Source organism: Schistocerca americana, chromosome 3 (genome assembly GCF_021461395.2).
Source record: "Schistocerca americana isolate TAMUIC-IGC-003095 chromosome 3, iqSchAmer2.1, whole genome shotgun sequence".
NCBI lineage: Eukaryota > Metazoa > Arthropoda > Insecta > Orthoptera > Acrididae > Schistocerca > Schistocerca americana.
Window position 1 is genome coordinate 127,656,722 of NC_060121.1, and position 18,330 is coordinate 127,675,051.

The 18,330-nt window shown below is 43.8% G+C and overlaps 1 protein-coding gene across 1 annotated transcript in view; it reads left to right on the forward strand.

The window, feature by feature from the left end:
* Positions 1–2,494: 2,494 nt before the first annotated feature.
* The window catches only part of LOC124605915 (UDP-glucosyltransferase 2-like), a 65,684-nt gene continuing 49,848 nt past the window's right edge, over positions 2,495–18,330 (forward strand). The window contains exons 1-2 of the mRNA XM_047137868.1: positions 2,495–2,548; positions 14,006–14,192. Coding sequence (XP_046993824.1) covers positions 14,016–14,192 — 177 coding nt within the window. The 5' untranslated portion in view covers positions 2,495–2,548; positions 14,006–14,015. The remainder of the gene's footprint in view (positions 2,549–14,005; positions 14,193–18,330) is intronic.

Here is an 18,330-nt window from a genome sequence, read left to right on the forward strand (position 1 = left end):
TATCTCCGTGGTCCCTCCGCGAAATGTACGTTGGTGACAGTAGAAGCGTTCTGCCGTCAGCTTCAAATGTCTGTTCTCTAAATTCTCTTAATAGCAACACTCGAAAAGAAGGTCGCCTTGCCTCCAAGGACCCTATTTTAGTTCCTTAAGCATCACTGTAGTACTTTCCTGTTGTTCGAACCTACTGGTAACAAACTTAGCAGACTGAAATGGTTCGCTGCCTTCCTTCAGTTCAGGCTTGGTACTCGAGCAGTACTCAAGAAAAGGTCGCACTAGTGTCCCATATGCGGCAGCCTTTACAGATGAACCGCTGTCCGAAATTCTCCCAATAAACTTACGTCGACCATTCCGTTTCCCTACTACAACCATTACATGCTCATTCTGTTTCATGTCGCTTTGCAACGTTACGCGCAGACATGTAAACGACTAGACTTCTAGCACTACATCGCTAATGCTGTATTCGAACATTATCGATTTGTTTTTCCTATCCGTCTTCATTAACTGACATTTTTCTACATTTAGAGCTAGCTACCATTCATCACAGCAACTAGAAATTTTGTCTAAGTCATCTTGTATCATTCCACAGTTACTCAACGACCACATATTCGTTTTACGATGGAGGTGGAAGAGGATGGTTGCCTTCCATTTCTTGACGTGTTGGTCAGAAGGTAGGATGATGGATCATTGGGATATGCAGTCTACAAGAAACGTACTCACAGCGACTTGTACTTACAGGCTAATAGTTGTCACAAAATGGCTCTGAGCACTATGGGACTTAACAGCTGAGGTCATCAGTCCCCTGGAACTTAGAACTACTTAAACCTAACTAACCTAAGGACATCACACACACCCATGCCCGAGGCAGGATTCGAACCTGCGACCGTAGCGGTCGCGCGGTTTCATACTGAAGCGCCTAGAACCGCTCGGCCACCTCGGCCGGCGATAGTTGTCACCATCCGGCTCAGCATGAAGGGGTACTTCGTACCTTGGTATACAGGGCACATGTCGTTTCCGACGCTAAGACTTCGTCAGCTGAGCTGTCCCATCTTGAAGTTAAGTTTCTTCAAAATGGTTATAGTGATAGACAGATCGAACGTGCGTTGCGCTATCGACCAACTGTACATCGGGTGATTGATGATAATTCTGAGTTTACACGTAAGTCTACCGCCTTTTTGCCTTACGTAAGAAACACCTCCAACAAGATCGGCCGTATTTTACGGAAATACTATGTGAAATGTGTTTTCCGACTTCTATATAAAATTAGAGTGCTTTTGAGTTCTGTTAAGGATGACTTTGGTCTGCGTAATGCGGGTGTATATCGCATTTCTTGTAGCTGCGGCATGGCATTTATTGGTCAAACATCAGGACCGTGGAGGACCGATGTACTGAGCATAAACGGCACACACGATTACAGCTGCCTAGTGGATCTGCTATTGCCGAACATTGCTTGAATACTGGTCACCCCATGTTATATAATAACACGGAGATACTGGCATGCACGTCCAGCTACTGGGACTGTGTTGTTAAGGAAGCAGTTGAGATTAAATTAGCGAGCAACCTCGTTAACAGGGATGGAGGTTTTTGTTTAAACTCTGTTTGGAATCCGGCTCTCTCCCTTGTCAAAACAACAGTGAGACAAAGTCAATGCTACCTCACCTGCGAGTTCGTAGTCTCACTATCGATATCTCTGACTTTGGTCATCTTTGGTGGCACTAGTGTTCAGTGTGTGTCATCTTTCCTGCATCAGTCCGAGAACTGAGGTTTTAAAATTTTTAAATTTGCATGTACGTCGCCTGTCCGTTGCAGTTTGCCTTGAAAATGGCGGGGGGTGTTCTCCCTCCGAAATATCGGTGGTTGCTGAAAGTGTTACCTGGCTGAATTCCCGGAAGTTATTTGAAACACCTATTCCTGTACACCACAGCATCATCAGTAAACCGTCGTAGACTGCTGCTTGCCCTGTTCAACAGATCATTTATGTACACAGAACACAATAGCGGTCCTGTCACACTTCCATGGAGCACTTCAAACGATACCACAGCAACAGTTACGTACGTACTACAAAAATTTTAATTCGTTACTTCGACTTGTGCTATAACAATTTATGGCCTGAACCCCGCCTGCTTTGCCCTGGTGTTCTCTGCCTTTTGACTTGCCACTCCAACTGCCGTCTGCATGGTGTAGGTTAGGAATTTGACCTGAACTAATGATGTTCTTTCTCCCCACTACTTCTCATTTCAGACGTTATCTCTTGTCTGTGTGTATCGCCTTGTTAGTTGCAGTCTAGGTGATTGCTTAACATAAGCAGGTGGAGCAGTTAAAGAGTATACGTCGACCACGTCACGGCAGCAGATATCGCAGTGAAGAGCGGTGGCGCTCTGTGACGCAACTCATTTCGCGCCAAGGCCACAGCATGGCTGAGAGAGGCACCTCCTATCATCTGATAAACAGCGGTCAGTGCCGCTCCGAACCGCGAAGCAGACACTGCTGGGGTAGTTGCAGCAGTAGCAGCAGCAGCAGCAACAATAACAACAGCAACAGTGCCACACACGTGCGTACTTCCTGTAACACTAGAGTGGATTGCCATTGTTGTCGTGTTCTCCATTCTGAGGAATGGTTTGATGCTACTCTATCCCGTTCAGGTCCTTCCATCTCTGCCTAAATACAACATACATTCACTCGAACCTCTTTACTCAAGCCAGGCCTCTACAATTCTTATTGCTATACGCCCAAATTGCTTCTTTCAATAAAGCTGTGCTACAAACGTCTTGTTTTCCCACTTCGATTCAGTATGTCTTCATTAATTATCTGATCTACCTCCTTGACCGTAATTTCCAGTATCCTGTGAAGTCAGGTTTTAAAAACTTCTCTTACTTTCGTGTCTGTTCTATTTACCGTCCACGTTTAACTTCCGTATAAGGATACACTCCAGACAAAAAATATTAAATGATGACCAGTTTCTCTTTCTCAACAACGCTTTGTTTGTTACAGCGCGTGTGCATTTTATATCTTCTCTGCTTCGAACATCGGCAGATATTTTGCTGTCCAAATTGCAAAACTCATCTACTACTTTTAGTGTCTCATTCCTCAATGTAATTCTCTGAGCTCCGCCTGATTTAATTAGATTACATTCTCATTCCATTGTTTTAGTTTTGTTGAATCCATCTTATAACTGCTTTTGGGGACACAATGCATTCTGCTCTAATGACTGTCCACTATCTTTAGCGCCTCTGTCAGAATTACCATGTCTGCTTGAAATCTGAAAGTTTTATTTTAACTCCACTGCCGGCCGGTGTGGCCGAGCGGTTTTAGGCGCTTCAGTCGGGAACCGCGCTACTGCTACGGTCGCAGGTTCGAATCCTGCCTCGGGCATGGATGTGTGTGATGTCCTTAGGTTAGTTAGGTTTAAGTTCAAAAATAATTCAAATGGCTCTGAGCACTATGGGACTTAACTTCTGAGGTCATCAGTCCCCTAGAACTTAGAACTACTTAAACCTAACTAACCTAAGGACATCACGCACATCCATGCCCGAGGCAGGATTCGAACCTGCGACCGTAGCGGTCTCGCTGTTCCAGATGTAGCGCGTAGAACCGCTCGGCCACTAGGTTTAAGTAGTTCTAAGTTCTAGGGGACTGATGACCTCAGATGTTAAGTCCCATAGTGCTCTGAACCATTTGAACTGAAGACCTCACGTGTTAAGTCCCATAGTGCTCAGAGCCATTTGGACCATTTTTTTATCTCCATTAACTTTAAGTCCCTTTCCTAATCGCTGTTTGGTTTCTATTACAACCCGTTCAATGTGCCGATTGAACAACATTGGTCGCAGCCTGCAGCCCTGTCTTACTCCCTTCTCGATTAATGCTACCCTTTTATATATTTCGACTCTTATAATTGCAGTCAGGTTTCTGTGCAAGTTGTAGAAACCCTTACGCGTATTTTATCTTTGGTAACGGGAGAGCTTCAAAGACTGTGTTCTAGTCAACATTGCTTGAAGGCCCCTCTAAATCTACAAATGCTAGACACATATGTTTATCTTTCTGCAGTCTGTCTTTAACATAAGCCATTGGATTAGTATTTCGTCACGTGTTCCATCATTTCATCGAAATCCTTGCTGATCCGCCACGAAGTCGACTTCTATCAGACTTTCCAATACTTCGCGTCGATGCTTTGCAACAGTGAGATATTAAACTCATGGTTCTATAATATTCCCACCTGCTTTCTTTGGAATCGGAATTATTTCTTGTTGAAGCATGAGGCTGTTTTGTTTGTCTCATACACGTTACGTACTAGGTGGAATACTAAGTAGTAAAATGTTTTCCCAAGGATCTCGATAGCTCTGAAGTAATTACTTATACTCCAGTTTCCTTGTCTCGACTGAGGTCTTTCGTTGCTCTCTCAAATGCTCGCAATGTATCTTCTTGGTTTCATCTACTTCTTGTTCGCTTACCATGATAATGTCTTCAAGTTGGTTTCCTTTACACAGGCCCTCTACATATTCCTCACACCTTTCAGAATGACGTTACAATTGTGTAATGTACTAATAATGGGCTTGAATACATATCCGAGAACATTGCGTTATGAAAATTACCGTACGCCATGTTGTAAGTAATTTTTGTATTTGAGCGATATTCTGCGGTACTGAGACAGGTATCGTCGTCTATCCTGAGCATAGTATGGGCAAAAAGTTTGAAGCCACAGTCAGTCCAAAAAGGTACGGGACTGGGTTAATTATGTATAGCGGACTGTTTAGCTGCTGATTTTTTTGCTTGAGGGGCTTTACATAGTCTCCCGCAACTTGAGTACAAGGCTTAGAATGTTCACACAGCTGTTGAAGCTGTCAGAAAAGTTCTTATTTGGAATTATACTCAAGTCGCTCGCCACGGTGGCTTGATTATCGATTATGACTTCACAGCGTCGATACTTCATGTGAATTTCTGCACGTTGTCGCTTTGTGGCAGGTTCGGACAGATAATACCAAGTCTGGTCATTTGCTATTATTTGTTCTAGGAAAGGACTGGCTGTGTTTTGAACTTTAGTACAGTCGCGGCAGCCATCCGCTCGTCGTTGGTTTTGTTCAGGATTAAAAGTGAGCAGGACAAAGTTTGCACATGTCTTTTGTCTTCGAAACATTCTGGACATTGTCTTGAAGAGTTGATTTAGAGACGTCGCTCCACTGCGACGTGCGACAAGAGTAGGGCCGCTCGTCCAGTACGTAACACCGCAAGCTCAGAGCGGGCTGTTGTCTTCAGTCGTCAGTCCAAGCCGCCACCGTAGTTGCTGCGTTCGCACCGCTTGTACAGGGTGGTCCATTGATAGTGACCGGGCCAAATATCTCACGAAATAAGCATCAAACGAAAAAACTACAAAGAACGAAACTCGTCTAGCTTGAAGGGGGAAACCAGATGGCGCTATGGTTGGCCTGCTAGATGGCCCTGCCATAGGTCAAACGGGTATCAACTGCGTTTTTTTAAATAGGAACCCCCATTTTTTATTACATATTCGTTTAGTACGTAAAGAAATATGAATGTTTTAGTTGGACCACTTTTTTCGATTCGTGACAGATGGCGCTGTAATAGTCACAAACGTATAAGTACATGGTATCACGTAACATTCCGTCAGTGCGGACGGTATTTTCTTCGTGATACTTTACCCGTATTAAAATGGACGGTTTACCAATTGCGGAAAAGGTCGATATCGTGTTGATGTTTGGCTATTGTGATCAAAATGCCCAACGGGCGTGTGCTATGTATGCTGCTCGGTATCCTGGACGACATCATCCAAGTGTCCCGACCGTTCCCCGGATAGTTACGTTATTTAATGAAACAGGAAGTGTTCAGCCACATGTGAAATGTCAACCACGACCTGCAACAAATGATGATGCCCTGTGTAGGTGTTTTAGCTGCTGTCACGGCTAATCCGCAGATCAGTAACAGACAAATTGCGCGAGAATCGGGAATCTCAAAAACGTCGGTGTTGAGAATGCTACATCAACATCGACTGCACCCGTACCATATTTCTATGCACCAGGAATTGCATGGCGACGACTTTGAACGTCGTGTACAGTTCTGCCACTGGGCACACGAGAAATTACGGGACGATGACAGATTTTTTGCACGCGTTCTATTTGGCGACGAAGCGTCATTCACCAACAGCGGTAATGTAAACCGGCATAATATGCACTATTGGGCAACGGAAAATCCACGATGGCTGCGACAAGTGGAACATCAGCGACCTTGGCGGATTAATGTATGGTGCGGCATTATGGGAGGAAGGATAATTGGCCCCCATTTTATCGATGGCAATCTAAATGGTGCAATGTATGCTGATTTCCTACGTAATGTTCTACCGGTGTTACTACAAGATGTTTCACTGCATGACAGAATGCCGATGTTCTTCCAACATGATGGATGTCCGGCACATAGCTCGCGTGTTGTCGAAGCGGTATTAAATAGCATATTTCATGACAGGTGGATTGGTCGTCGAAGCACCATACCATGGCCCGCGCGTTCGCCGGATCTGACGTCCCCGGATTTCTTTCTGTGGGGAAAGTTGAAGGATATTTGCCATCGTGATCCACCGACAACGCCTGACAACATGCGTCAGCGCATTGTCAATCCATGTGCGAACATTACGGAAGGCGAACTACTGTTGAGAGGAATGTCGTTACACGAATTGCCAAATGCATTGAGATTGACGGACATCATTTTGAGCATTTATTGCAGTAATGTGGTATTTACAGGTAATCACGCTGTAACTGCATGCTTTCTCAGAAATGATAAGTTCACAAAGCTACGTGTGTCACATTAGAACAACCGAAATAAAATGTTCAAACGTACCTACGTTCCGTATTTTAATTTAAAGAACCTACCTGTTACCAACTGTTCGTCTAAAATCATGAGCCATATGTTTGTGACTATTAGAGCGCTATCTATCACAAAGCGAAAAAAGTGCTCCAGCTAAAACATTCATATTTCTTTACGTACTACACGAATATGTAATAAAAAATGGGGGTTCCTATTTAGCGCCATCTGGTTTCTCCCTTCAAGCTAGACAAGTTTCGTTCTTCGTAGTTTTTTCGTTTGACGCTTATTTCGTGAGATATTTGGCCTGGTCACGATCAATGGACCACCCTGTACACCAGAGAAAAGCCAGCCTCGGAAGTACTGCGAGCTGATCTCGATGAATGGCTGTGTGCTCAGTGCACTGCATTGTCAGTGCTGTTGTATTTGAGGGAATGGTGTAGCTGAAACCAGGTGCCTGCACATAGATAGCTACTCTATTCCAATTGCATTATGTTCGTCTCCCCCCCCCCCCTCTCTTAGTTCAATGGTCCAACTACGTTCTAATGCAGAGCGGCAGCGCCGAAGTTGGGTAAGTGTGTAAGGAGACCAAACAGCTAATCTCACAAGTCTCGTATTCGCCTCTCAGGGCAGTAGGAATGTGCCCAATTGGCCTCCACATAGAGAAAAATCTGTATTCAAGTGTTAGAAAGTGTTTTAAATCTTTGTGTAGCTTGTATCTGAGGTATAACATGAAAACCAGCCCGGTATTCACCCAGTGGGATGTGGGAAACCGCCTCCACGTCCAGGCTGGCCGGCCCATCGACTCCTCGTTGGACGGATTCGACCCGTTGTCGACATACCTCCCAGTCTCGGAAGTGGCTGCATTAACGCGGGCGGGTAGAGGAGCAGTCCTTCACTGCATGAGTTACTACGTAGCTGGTCAGGACAAAACCTAGGACGACAGCGCTCTTCCTGGTGATCATGTATTGTAAGCTGTTGGGAAGTTGTGGTAAGGTCTTTTGGGACCAAACTACTGAGGTCATCGGTCCCTAGGCTTACACACTACTTAATCTAACTTAAACTAACTTACCGCTAATGAAGACACCCACACCGATGCCCGAGGGAGGACTCGATTCTCCGAAGGGGCAAGCTGCGCGAACCGTGGCAAGACGCCTTGACCGCGCGACTACCCCGCGCGGCTATTGTAAGCTGTAACCTCTCCTTACAAAAGGAGAATTCGAACCCGCTACCTCTCGATCCAGCCTCACAGCACTGTAATAGGCGTCACTCGAAGGCGGCCTTTGTTTTGAATTGTTTCGTAAATCTACCACCACCATACACCGACAGCCATTGGTTGCCTTCAAGGCAACTCGCCATGGGTAATGATGGACACCATTATACTTTTCTAATGCCAACAGAGGGAGCAAACAAGCAAACACCTCTTGTAGAATAGCTGGAAAAGTCTCCGAACCAGATTGAACATTGAAACCTTCCCGTCTCCTCTATATCTCTTTTGTTACACAACCTTCCCTTATGATTTCTGTCTCTTGCTTAATAATAACACATGAAATCTTCCCTTTGAAATTAATTCTCTTTCTCAATAATAATAAGTGCAATCTTCGCATACAAATTTAAATGGTGCGTATTAAAAGTGATTTGCTGATTGTTTCGACGAAACATAAAATGTGTCGTCGTCGTGGCCCTCAGTCGTTACCTGCAATAACGCAAAACTGTTCCTTACCTTTTTTACTGTTACTGGATCGCCATCTGACTACTACATCGAACTGCGACATGAATATACTTACTCTGTTTTAGTATACTCTATTAGCTGCTGGTGGGCTGTCATAATAAGTGGATGTATTTATTACCAAAGCTGACGTTATTCTTTAATAGCAAAGCTGACGTTATTCTTTAATTAATTTGACTGAAGTTACGTAATTCATATTTAAACTATTCTTGACAACAATAAAATTTTGCAAAGTTTTACGTTGATGGTTTTTGGGATGGATTATAATCAGTAATGCAATATTGCTGGCAAAAATTAATTATATTCTGAAAACGATTCTTCAAATATTTACTGTTGGTAATGAAATGATTTACAGACGTTCAAATGGGACTTACTTTTTACAATAATCTTACAACTAACATTGCGCAAACATACCTTCAGTTTCTCAAAAAAAAAAAAAAAAAAAAAAAAAAAAAAAAAAAAAAAAAAAAAAATCAATAATATTAGTTCCTCTTATGATAATAGTTAGCTGATGTCTCTGTACATCGGTTTATAATCTCTTGTAAATGGTAGCTGGTGGCTGGCAGGCACACCGCTTCTCTCAGCCTCTCGCTTCAGACCTGTTACCTACTCGCTTCACTTCTCGCTTACTACTGACCTCCTACTAACGCTAAAGTGCGGTCTCTCCTGCCAACAATGCTTCCTGGTGCAGACAATCCCTGCTAGTATTACAAAATGTATCAATGAGCGCTCTTTCCCGCTCTTTTCTTAAAATGTATCCATACGCTGTCTGTCCCGTCCTTTTTAAAATTATACCAATGTGCGGTCTCTCCCGCCAACCATACTTCGGTGCAGACATTCCCTGCTGCCATAGTTATTTCGAAAATGACAAATATTGATTATGCCTACTTAATCCTATTAATAAAATATAAACATCTTTCATAAATTGTGGTTTGACAATAGACAATAGAAATATACACGTCTTACAACATGTGGTTGAGAACAGAATTTACGTGTTGAGTTTGTAAAACACTGCGCCGTGTTGTGATGGACCTGGTTGTGTCCTTGGGCGATAACAGACCCAGCGTCTTCTGACCTAACACCAACAAGAGAGACAACTGGCGAAATCTGCGCCCCTGTCTTTGATTGTCATCCACTACAGATAGCGGCAATGGATTCGCTTTCAGAACGAATCAGCAGTGTTTCGAACGTCTTAAATTAAACGTGAAAGATGAAGGAAATTAACATGACGGATGCGAGAGCCCTTGTAAAATAAAGCGTATGACCCATCTTTTGTAGCACCAAAAACAAAAGGCACCTTCATTAATAAGTGCACAAATACAGGGAAACTTAACAACAATCATTACTGTGGTCGTCACTTCCCAGACCTGTTTCTCTTTTAATGATTATAGAAGTAAATCAGTGGGCTACCAATAACAAACACTATAATGGAACGTTACGTAAATTTACTTAAATTACCTGGAGTTCAGGATGCGCGTGTTGGACATCAGCTGAACGCAAAAAACTTGTCAATAATTGCAATTGGGACATCAGTTCTTCATAATTTTTGTGGTCACTAAAACTGTTGTCAGATGTGCTACAGTTTCAAAGAGGAATTAATTTGGCAGTGGAAGAAGCAGTACAAGCGCAAAGCTGTAATATACTGGAATACACAAAGCAGATTACCAGCAATGTGCTGTGAATAAGGGCTGTCCACAGATTATGATCATTAGAACAAGACGGCATGGTATAAAAACAATAGAAGTGGTGGCACACTAAAAATATTCCTTGTGCCTAGTCTGATTTATTACTATTATTGTTCCATAGCGCATGAAGCAAGAGAAATCCACAAATTTCCAAGCATGTGTCTAATATATCTGCTGACTGTGGACATTTTTTTTTCGTAGGAGTGCCTACTTTGCATAATGTCATGACTTTGAGGAATTAACAATCTGTTCGAAATCACCGAAATCTGGAGTCCCCCTTTAATAATGTAAGTGTATTCATTGTTTACTAACGAAAATGCAAAACAGCGTGTGTTTAGTTTTGCTGTTACTGAGAGGCCTTTGGATAACTGTTAAAACGAGTGCGATTCAATTAGCACATTATTTGACTTCTTAATCAGAATTTGATCTTATTCTGTCGAAATGTGCTATCTTTGGTGTTATCTGATGTTTTGAGTCGCAAGATACACTACTGGCCATTAAAATTGCTACACCAAGAAGAAATGCAGATGATAAACGAGTACTCATTGGACAAATATATTATACTAGAACTGACATGTGATTACATTTTCACGCAATTTGGGTGCATAGATCCTGAGAAATCAGTACACAGAACAACCACCTCTGACCGTAATAACGGCCTTGATATGCTTGGGCATTGAGTCAAACAGAGCTTGGATGGCACGTACAGGTACAGCTGCCCATGCAGCTTCAACATGATACCACGGTTCATAAAGAGTAGTGACTGGCGTATTGTGACGAGCCAGTTGCTCGGCCACCATTGACTAGACGTTTTCAATTGGTGAGAGATCTGGAGAATGTGCTGGCCAGGGCAGCAGTCGAACATTTTCTGTATCCAGAAAGGCCCGTACAGGACCTGCATCATGCGGTCGTGCATTATCCTGCTGAAATGTAGGGTTTCGCTGGGATCGAATGAAGGGTAGAGCCACGGGTCGTAACACATCTGAAATGTAATGTCCACTGTTCAAAGTGCCGTCAAAGCGAACAAGAGGTGACCGAGACGTGTACCAACACGCCGGGTGATACGGCAGTATGGCGATGACGAATACACGCTTCCAATGTGCGTTCACCGCGATGTCGCCAGACACGGATGCGACCACCATGATGCTGTAAACAGAACCTGGATACATCCGAAAAAATGACGTTTTGCCATTAGTGCAGCCAGGTTCGTCGTTGAGTACACAATCGCAGGCACTCCTGTCTATGATGCAGCGTCAAGGGTAACCGCAGCCATGGTGTCCGAGCTGATAGTCCATGCTGCTGTAAACGTCGTCGAACTGTTCGTGCAGATTGTTGCTGTCTTGGAAACGTCCCCATCCGTTGACTCAGGGATCGAGGCTTGGCTGCACGATCCGTTACAGCCATGCGGATAAGATGCCTGTCATCTCGACTGCTAGTGATACGAGGCCGTTGGGATCCAGCACGGCGTTCCGTATTACCCTCCTGAACCCACCGATTCCATATTCTGCTAAGAGTCATTGGATCTCGACCAATCGATACGATAAAGCGCAACCGCTATAGGCTACGATCCGATCTTTATCAAAGTCGGAAACGTGATGGTACGCATTTCTCCTTACACGCGGCATCACAACAACGTTGCACCAGGCAACGCCGGTCAACTGCTGTTTGTGTATGAGAAATCGGTTGGGAACTTTCCTCATGTCAGCACGTTGTAGGTGTCGCCACCGGTGCCAACGTTGTGTGAATGTTCTGAAAAGCTAATCATTTGCATATCACAGCATCTTCTTCCTGTCGGTTAAATTTCGCGTCTGTAGCCCGTCATCTTCGTGGTGTAGCAATTTTAATGGCCAGTAGTGTATTAATGTACTAGCACGTGAGGGAAATGAATTGCACCGGTACGGACCCCAGAGAAACAGCGCAGTTCATGGTGTAGAGTTAGAGCGATTTCGTTAAGCGGAAAATTTGTGATATATACCATATAAAATAGTTAACCTGCGAGGGCGCACAGAAAATAACGCACCGCATTTTTTTTTCTTCAACAATTCTTTATTGAACATAGTGAGATCTGCATACACGAAAGAATGGTGCTTCACCTACACACTCCGTTTTTCCACGTACTCTCCATCCCGCTCTATGGCCGTCCGCCAGCGCGAAACAAGGGCGTGTATGCCCTGTCGGTACCAATATTTGTCCTAGAGGCGGAGCCAGTGCTTCACTGTATGAATCACCTCTTCTTCGTCCTCAAAGTGTGTTCAACGAGTGGCATCCTCTTATGGCCCAAACAAGTGGAAGTCCTGTTGTAACCACAGGAACAAGCCAAGTCTAATTGCAGTACCTTGAGAATAGTACGTAGGAAGAAGTTAAAGTTGTAGCGCTGGACGCCAGGCGTGGCCGAGGGGTCAGCCGAGGCGGCAGTCAAACTGCTGGGCAGCGGCGCTTGATAAGAAAGCAAACAGCCAGCAGATACAAACGCAGGTCTGTGTAGGGACTCATGATAAGCAATCAATTAAAAAGTATCAACAGTAAGGATTCCTGGCTAGAGAGAGAGGTCTGGGAGTGGAGAGAGAAAGAAAGAGGGCCCTTGGTGGGGACCGCACTACGTCATGAGGAGCCAATGAAGGGCTCAGGACGCAGTGCGTGACCATATAGGGAGAGGCGCCTCTGCCCCTCCACTCAGCCTCTGAAGAACAATAGCAACAACAATGTTTTAACGATACCAAACAAGGACACGTTGCCTTCGACGCTACGTCAGGCCAAGCGCTGGCGGGGTCGAAGGGGAAACGCTAACAAAACCCGAGAGCACGCCGCTCTGGGGGCTTGTCTTGTCGTGTCGGGTCTTGTCTGGTGAGGGCGAAGAGTTAGATAGCAGCAGCCGACTTGGGCTGGGGAACGGGCTGTAGGCAGGCAGCCGGAGATAGTCGCTGGAGCGCGTCAGGGTGTAGCCGCGGGACTCTAACGTAGGGTGTTAAGAAACGTTGCAGAACTTCTAGTAGGCAGTCGGAACGGTGGAATCAGTCACCGTCTCTGTGTTAGACTTGGCCTTTCTGTGAATGCAATCACCGCGCAGTTAGGGTGAGCTGTATTCAGTTAGAATAAACTGCAATTTGTTAAAGTTATCAAGACTTTAATTTCTACCACCTTCATAGCCTTGTGAAAACCAGGGATTTCTACATCTTAGCCAGATCAAAAAGTCTCCCTCTCACTAAGGTCAACCGGCTAAAAATCCCATCCACGAACCGTGTCGCTCAATCCCTCGCAATACCCACGCTTGGGACGCGACAGTCCGAGGGGACTAGGTCAGGCCTGTCAGGTGCGACAGCCGTGGCTGGTCTCCCTGACCGCTCCAAGTTGTGGAGCTCCGCCGAACCGCCTTCTCATGACCTCACCCTCCGTGTTCAGCAACTAACTGTGCTTGTGTCGACAGCAGATGCTCCATAGACTTTGCATAAGAATATTCCCCACAGTTTCTTTCTCTGCAGTGAGAAATTCTATAACGGCACGTTGCTTGTAACGTCCATCACCTACAGATGCCATTTAAAACTGTTCTGCAGCTATGCTATCTGTTGGAAGTGACGGAAACTTGGTCCGCTCACTTAGGAACCAACAAACAATACATATGTAATATTTCTTATTCGTAGCATTGTTTTCGGGTGAGAAAAAAAAAATGCTGTGCATTACTTTCTGGGCAACCCACGTAAATCTACGAAGCAGAAAAGTAGTCTGCTGCAAGCGTTTTCTGCAGCAGCCGCTGGAGATAAGAATGTCTATCGCGTGTGTTGTTTTCTCTTTGCAGGCAGTCCACTATGAATGGCGCCCCTTTGCTGGTCCTACTGCTGACGGTGGGAGGTTCTGAGGGAGCCAAGATCTTAGCCGCTTCACCCTTTCCTGCCATCAGCCACGTGTTGCCCATGAGGCAGATAGTCCTGGAACTCGTTAAGAGGGGACACGACGTCACGTTCATCTCAACAGATCCGATGAAAGTACGTACTCTCATTCTGTCTGGTATCTCTTCAATGGAACCTAGAAGTGTTTTGCCTGATATGTTTCATAAAGGTACTTCTCACGAAGATTATTACTAGCACTCGTGGTCAGAAAACTAATATATTCCTGCCATCTACATCTACATGATTACTATGCTATTCACAATAAAGTTCCTGGCAGAGGCTTCAATTAACCACCTTCGAGCTGTCTCTCTACTGTTCTACTCTCGAACGGCGCGCGGGAAAAACGAGCGCTTAAATTTTTCCGTGCGAGCTCTGATTTCTCTTATTTCATTGTGATGATCATTTCTCCCTATATAGGTAGCTGCCAACAGAATGTTTTCGGAATCGGAGGAGAAAACTGCTGACTGAAATTTCAGAAGAACTAAAAACGCCTTTGTTTTAATGACTGCCACTCCAATTCACGTGCAGGGTGGTGCACGAAATGTGTTACCAATTGTTTCTTTCACAATTTACGACGCACATTAGATATCCCGCTGGGATCTCTACAGCAGTACCAGCAGAGCTTGGAAAAACAAATGAGTTACGAAATGACGTGTAATTCACGATACTGCCGCTAGGAGACTAGTTAGCAGCAATGGCTGACAATGGAATACCGACGACACAGCAACGATCGGCAGTTGTGTTACTTCTTCATGAAACGAAAAGCCTTGTGACTCAGAAGCGTTTTCGACAACAGTTTAACACACGACGGGTCCCTTGCAAGAAGACCATCTACAGGTTGCACGATAAATTTGTACAGGAAGAAACAGTATTGGAAGCGAAGCGACCTCAGCCTAAGCCGGTTTGTTCGACGGAGAATATTGAAGCGGTACGAGTTGCTGTACAGAGAAGTCCTGGGAAATCGTGTAGAAAGGCAGCAGTGCAACTGGGAATATCCAGACGCTCCGTTCAACGCATTCTTAAAAGTGACCTCCATATGTACCCATACAAGATGACCTGTGCACAGAAGCTCACTGAAGAACACAAGCAGCAGAGACTACTGTTTGCTCAGTGGGCGGAGGATAGGGAAGAAACTCTCAACAACGTTTGGTTTTCAGACGAAGCGCATTTTCATTTAGTCGGTGTGGTTAACAAACAAAATGTACGCTGTTGGGCCACTCCGAGGATTACAGCGTGGGCAGCCATTTCCAGTCACGGGCTTATTGGACCCTTTTTCTTTGAAGAAACTGTGAACAGCGAGCGTTATTTGAGCATGCTTTGCAATAGCTTCATTCCACAGCTTCTTGCTACTGCCTTGCCCTTCAACAAGCAGTGGTTCATGCAAGATGGAGCAAAGCCACATACTGCAAACACTGTGTTGGAATTTTTACACGAGCATTTCGACATGCGGATCATTTCACTCAGGTTTCCAGGTCGCTTCAATGACGGACAAAATTGGCCCCCCAATAGTCCAGACCTCAATTTTAAAAAATGTTCAAATGTGTGTGAAATCTTATAACTGCTAAGGTCATCAGTCCCTAAGCTTACACACTACTTAATCTAAATTATCCTAAGGACAAACACACACACCCATGCCCGAGGGAGGACTCGAACCTCCGCCGGGACCTCAATCCATGTGACTTTTTTCTTTGGGAGCTCAGAAGACTTATTCTTCAAGCTTGCAGTTAAATCACGGAAGACATGTGCCGTGGGGTAATCACTAACTTTAGTGTTCGTTTGAAGGAAGTTAGGAATCGAAATGGTGGACATATTGAGCATGTGCTGAGTTAGAACAAATCTCCATGGACGGCTCTTCATTATAGTATATGTTCCTTTCAGATTGTATTGACAATAAAATTTATATTCAAAAACAAAATGGTAACACATTTCGTGCGCCACCCTATACTATGTCTGTGGCACTATCTCCCCTATACAAAACGAGCTGCCCTTCTTTGTACTTTTTCGATGTCATCCGTCAGTTGCTGTTGTGGTCTTCAGCCCGAAGACTGGTTTGCTGCACCTCTCCACACCAGTGTCTTCTGGACATGCCTCTTCATCTCCGAATTATTACTACAACCTTCAAGCGTTTGAAACTACCTGTTGTATTCATACCTTCGTCCCCCTCTTCAACTTCTACTCCGAACACTTCCTTCCACCGCCAAGCTGACGATTCCTTGACGCCTCAACGTGTGTCACTCCATCCCCCCTTTTACTCAAGTTATGGTATACGATTATTCATCCCCCCCCTTTTCCCGAATTCGATTCAGTACCTCCTCATTAGTTGCGCGATCTATCAATCTTATCTTCAGCTTTCGTCTATGGCACCACCTTTTAAAAGCTTGTATTCTATTCTTCTCTGAATTACTTAATGTTGACGTTTCACTTCTGCACAACACTATACTCGAGAGAAATACCTTCAGAATAGACTTCCTAACACTTAAATTTATGTTACGTAGACGTTGAGAAACTCCTTGCTATAACGTGTCTGCATTTTGTATCATTCCTACTTCGGCCATTATCAGTTATTTCTCTGCTGAACTAGCAAAGCCCACCTACTACTTTTACCGTGTCATTTCCTAATCTAATACCTTCACCATCACTTGATTTAATGCGAATATATTCCATTATTCTTGTATTAATTTTGTTGACGTTCATTTCATAACCACGTTCCAAGACATTCTCCATTCTGTTCAGTCTCTCTTCCAGGTTCTTCGCTTTCTCTAACAAAATCGCAATGTAGTCGATGAACCTCAAAGATTTTATTTTTTTTCCCTGAACTGCAATTCAATTTCCAAATTTCTCATTGCTTTCCTTTACTGCTTACACAGTTTAAAGGTTAAATAAAATTGTAGATAGGCTACAACTCTGTCTCACTCCCTTCTCTACATCTACTTCCCTTTCATGCCCTTAGAGCGTTATAACTACAGTCTAGTTTCTGAAATAGTCTTAAATGACCTTTCACCTCCTGCCTTTTATTCCAGCTTCCTTCATAATTTCAAATAGTGTATTCCAGTCAAAACCTTCTCTGTTTACACAAATCATAAAAACGTACATTAAGCAATCTTCTAAGATAAATAGTAGTGTCAGTATTGCCTCCCCTGTTCCAAAATGAACATCTGCTTTGAAAAGCTTTTCCATTCTTCAGTAAATAATTCGTAATAGTATTTTGCATCTACGACTTATTGAACTCATAGTTTAGTAATATTCACGCCTGTCAACACCTGCCTTCTTTGAAATTGTAATTATTACATACTTCTTGAAATCTGAGAGTATTTTGCGTCTTTCATACATCTTGCATACCAGGTAGAATAATATTGTCATAGTTGGCTATGCCAAGGAGTTCAATGATTCTGAGGTAATTTGTTTAATTCTAGTTTTATACTCATTATTAGATCTGCTCCTGCGTTACTCCTACTTAATTCAGTATTTACTGAAACGGTATAGGAGCCGGGGATTCGGAAGTGGCGAACAACTGCGCCCAGGTTCAACAGAAAAATTAAATAATTTTATTTTAGTACAATAAATTTGCGTAAAGCACATCATGCTAACACTAGTGCGATTACAGCACTGTAAAGGATCCAAAATATAAATATTACAGAAGCATCAATAGGGAACAGTATCAAGGAATAATTTAAATGCGCCCAAAGGCAGAGTAGACCACTTATTAGCATTAAAAACACAAGTAATGCAAAATACTTTAGAGGAGCAGATGAGAAATGATATCAAAGAATTATTTAAATGTGCCCAAAAACAGGTTACACCACTTACTAAAATTAATTTCGAAACACCAGTATGCAAAACAGTTTTAATTAAAACCCATGATTTACCGACGAAGAACGCCAAGGACTCGGCAGGAAAACTTTGTTCAGAAGCCGTTATTTACATTTGGCAACGGAAGCAAGAGACTAAGAGGCCGTTCTCTTAATTTTATATGGGTGAAACTCAAATGGTTCTAGGACTCTAAAAAGAAAAACAACAGCGTTAATACACATACAATAAAAAAATGGTTCAAATGGCTCTAAGCACTATAGAACTTAACATCTGAGGTCATCAGTCCCCTAGACTTAGAACTACCTAAACCTAACTAACCTAAGGGCATCACACACATCCATGCCCGAGGCAGGATTCGAACCTGCGACCGTAGCAGCAGCGCGATTCCGGACTGGTGAGCGCCCAGAACCCCTCAGCCACAGCC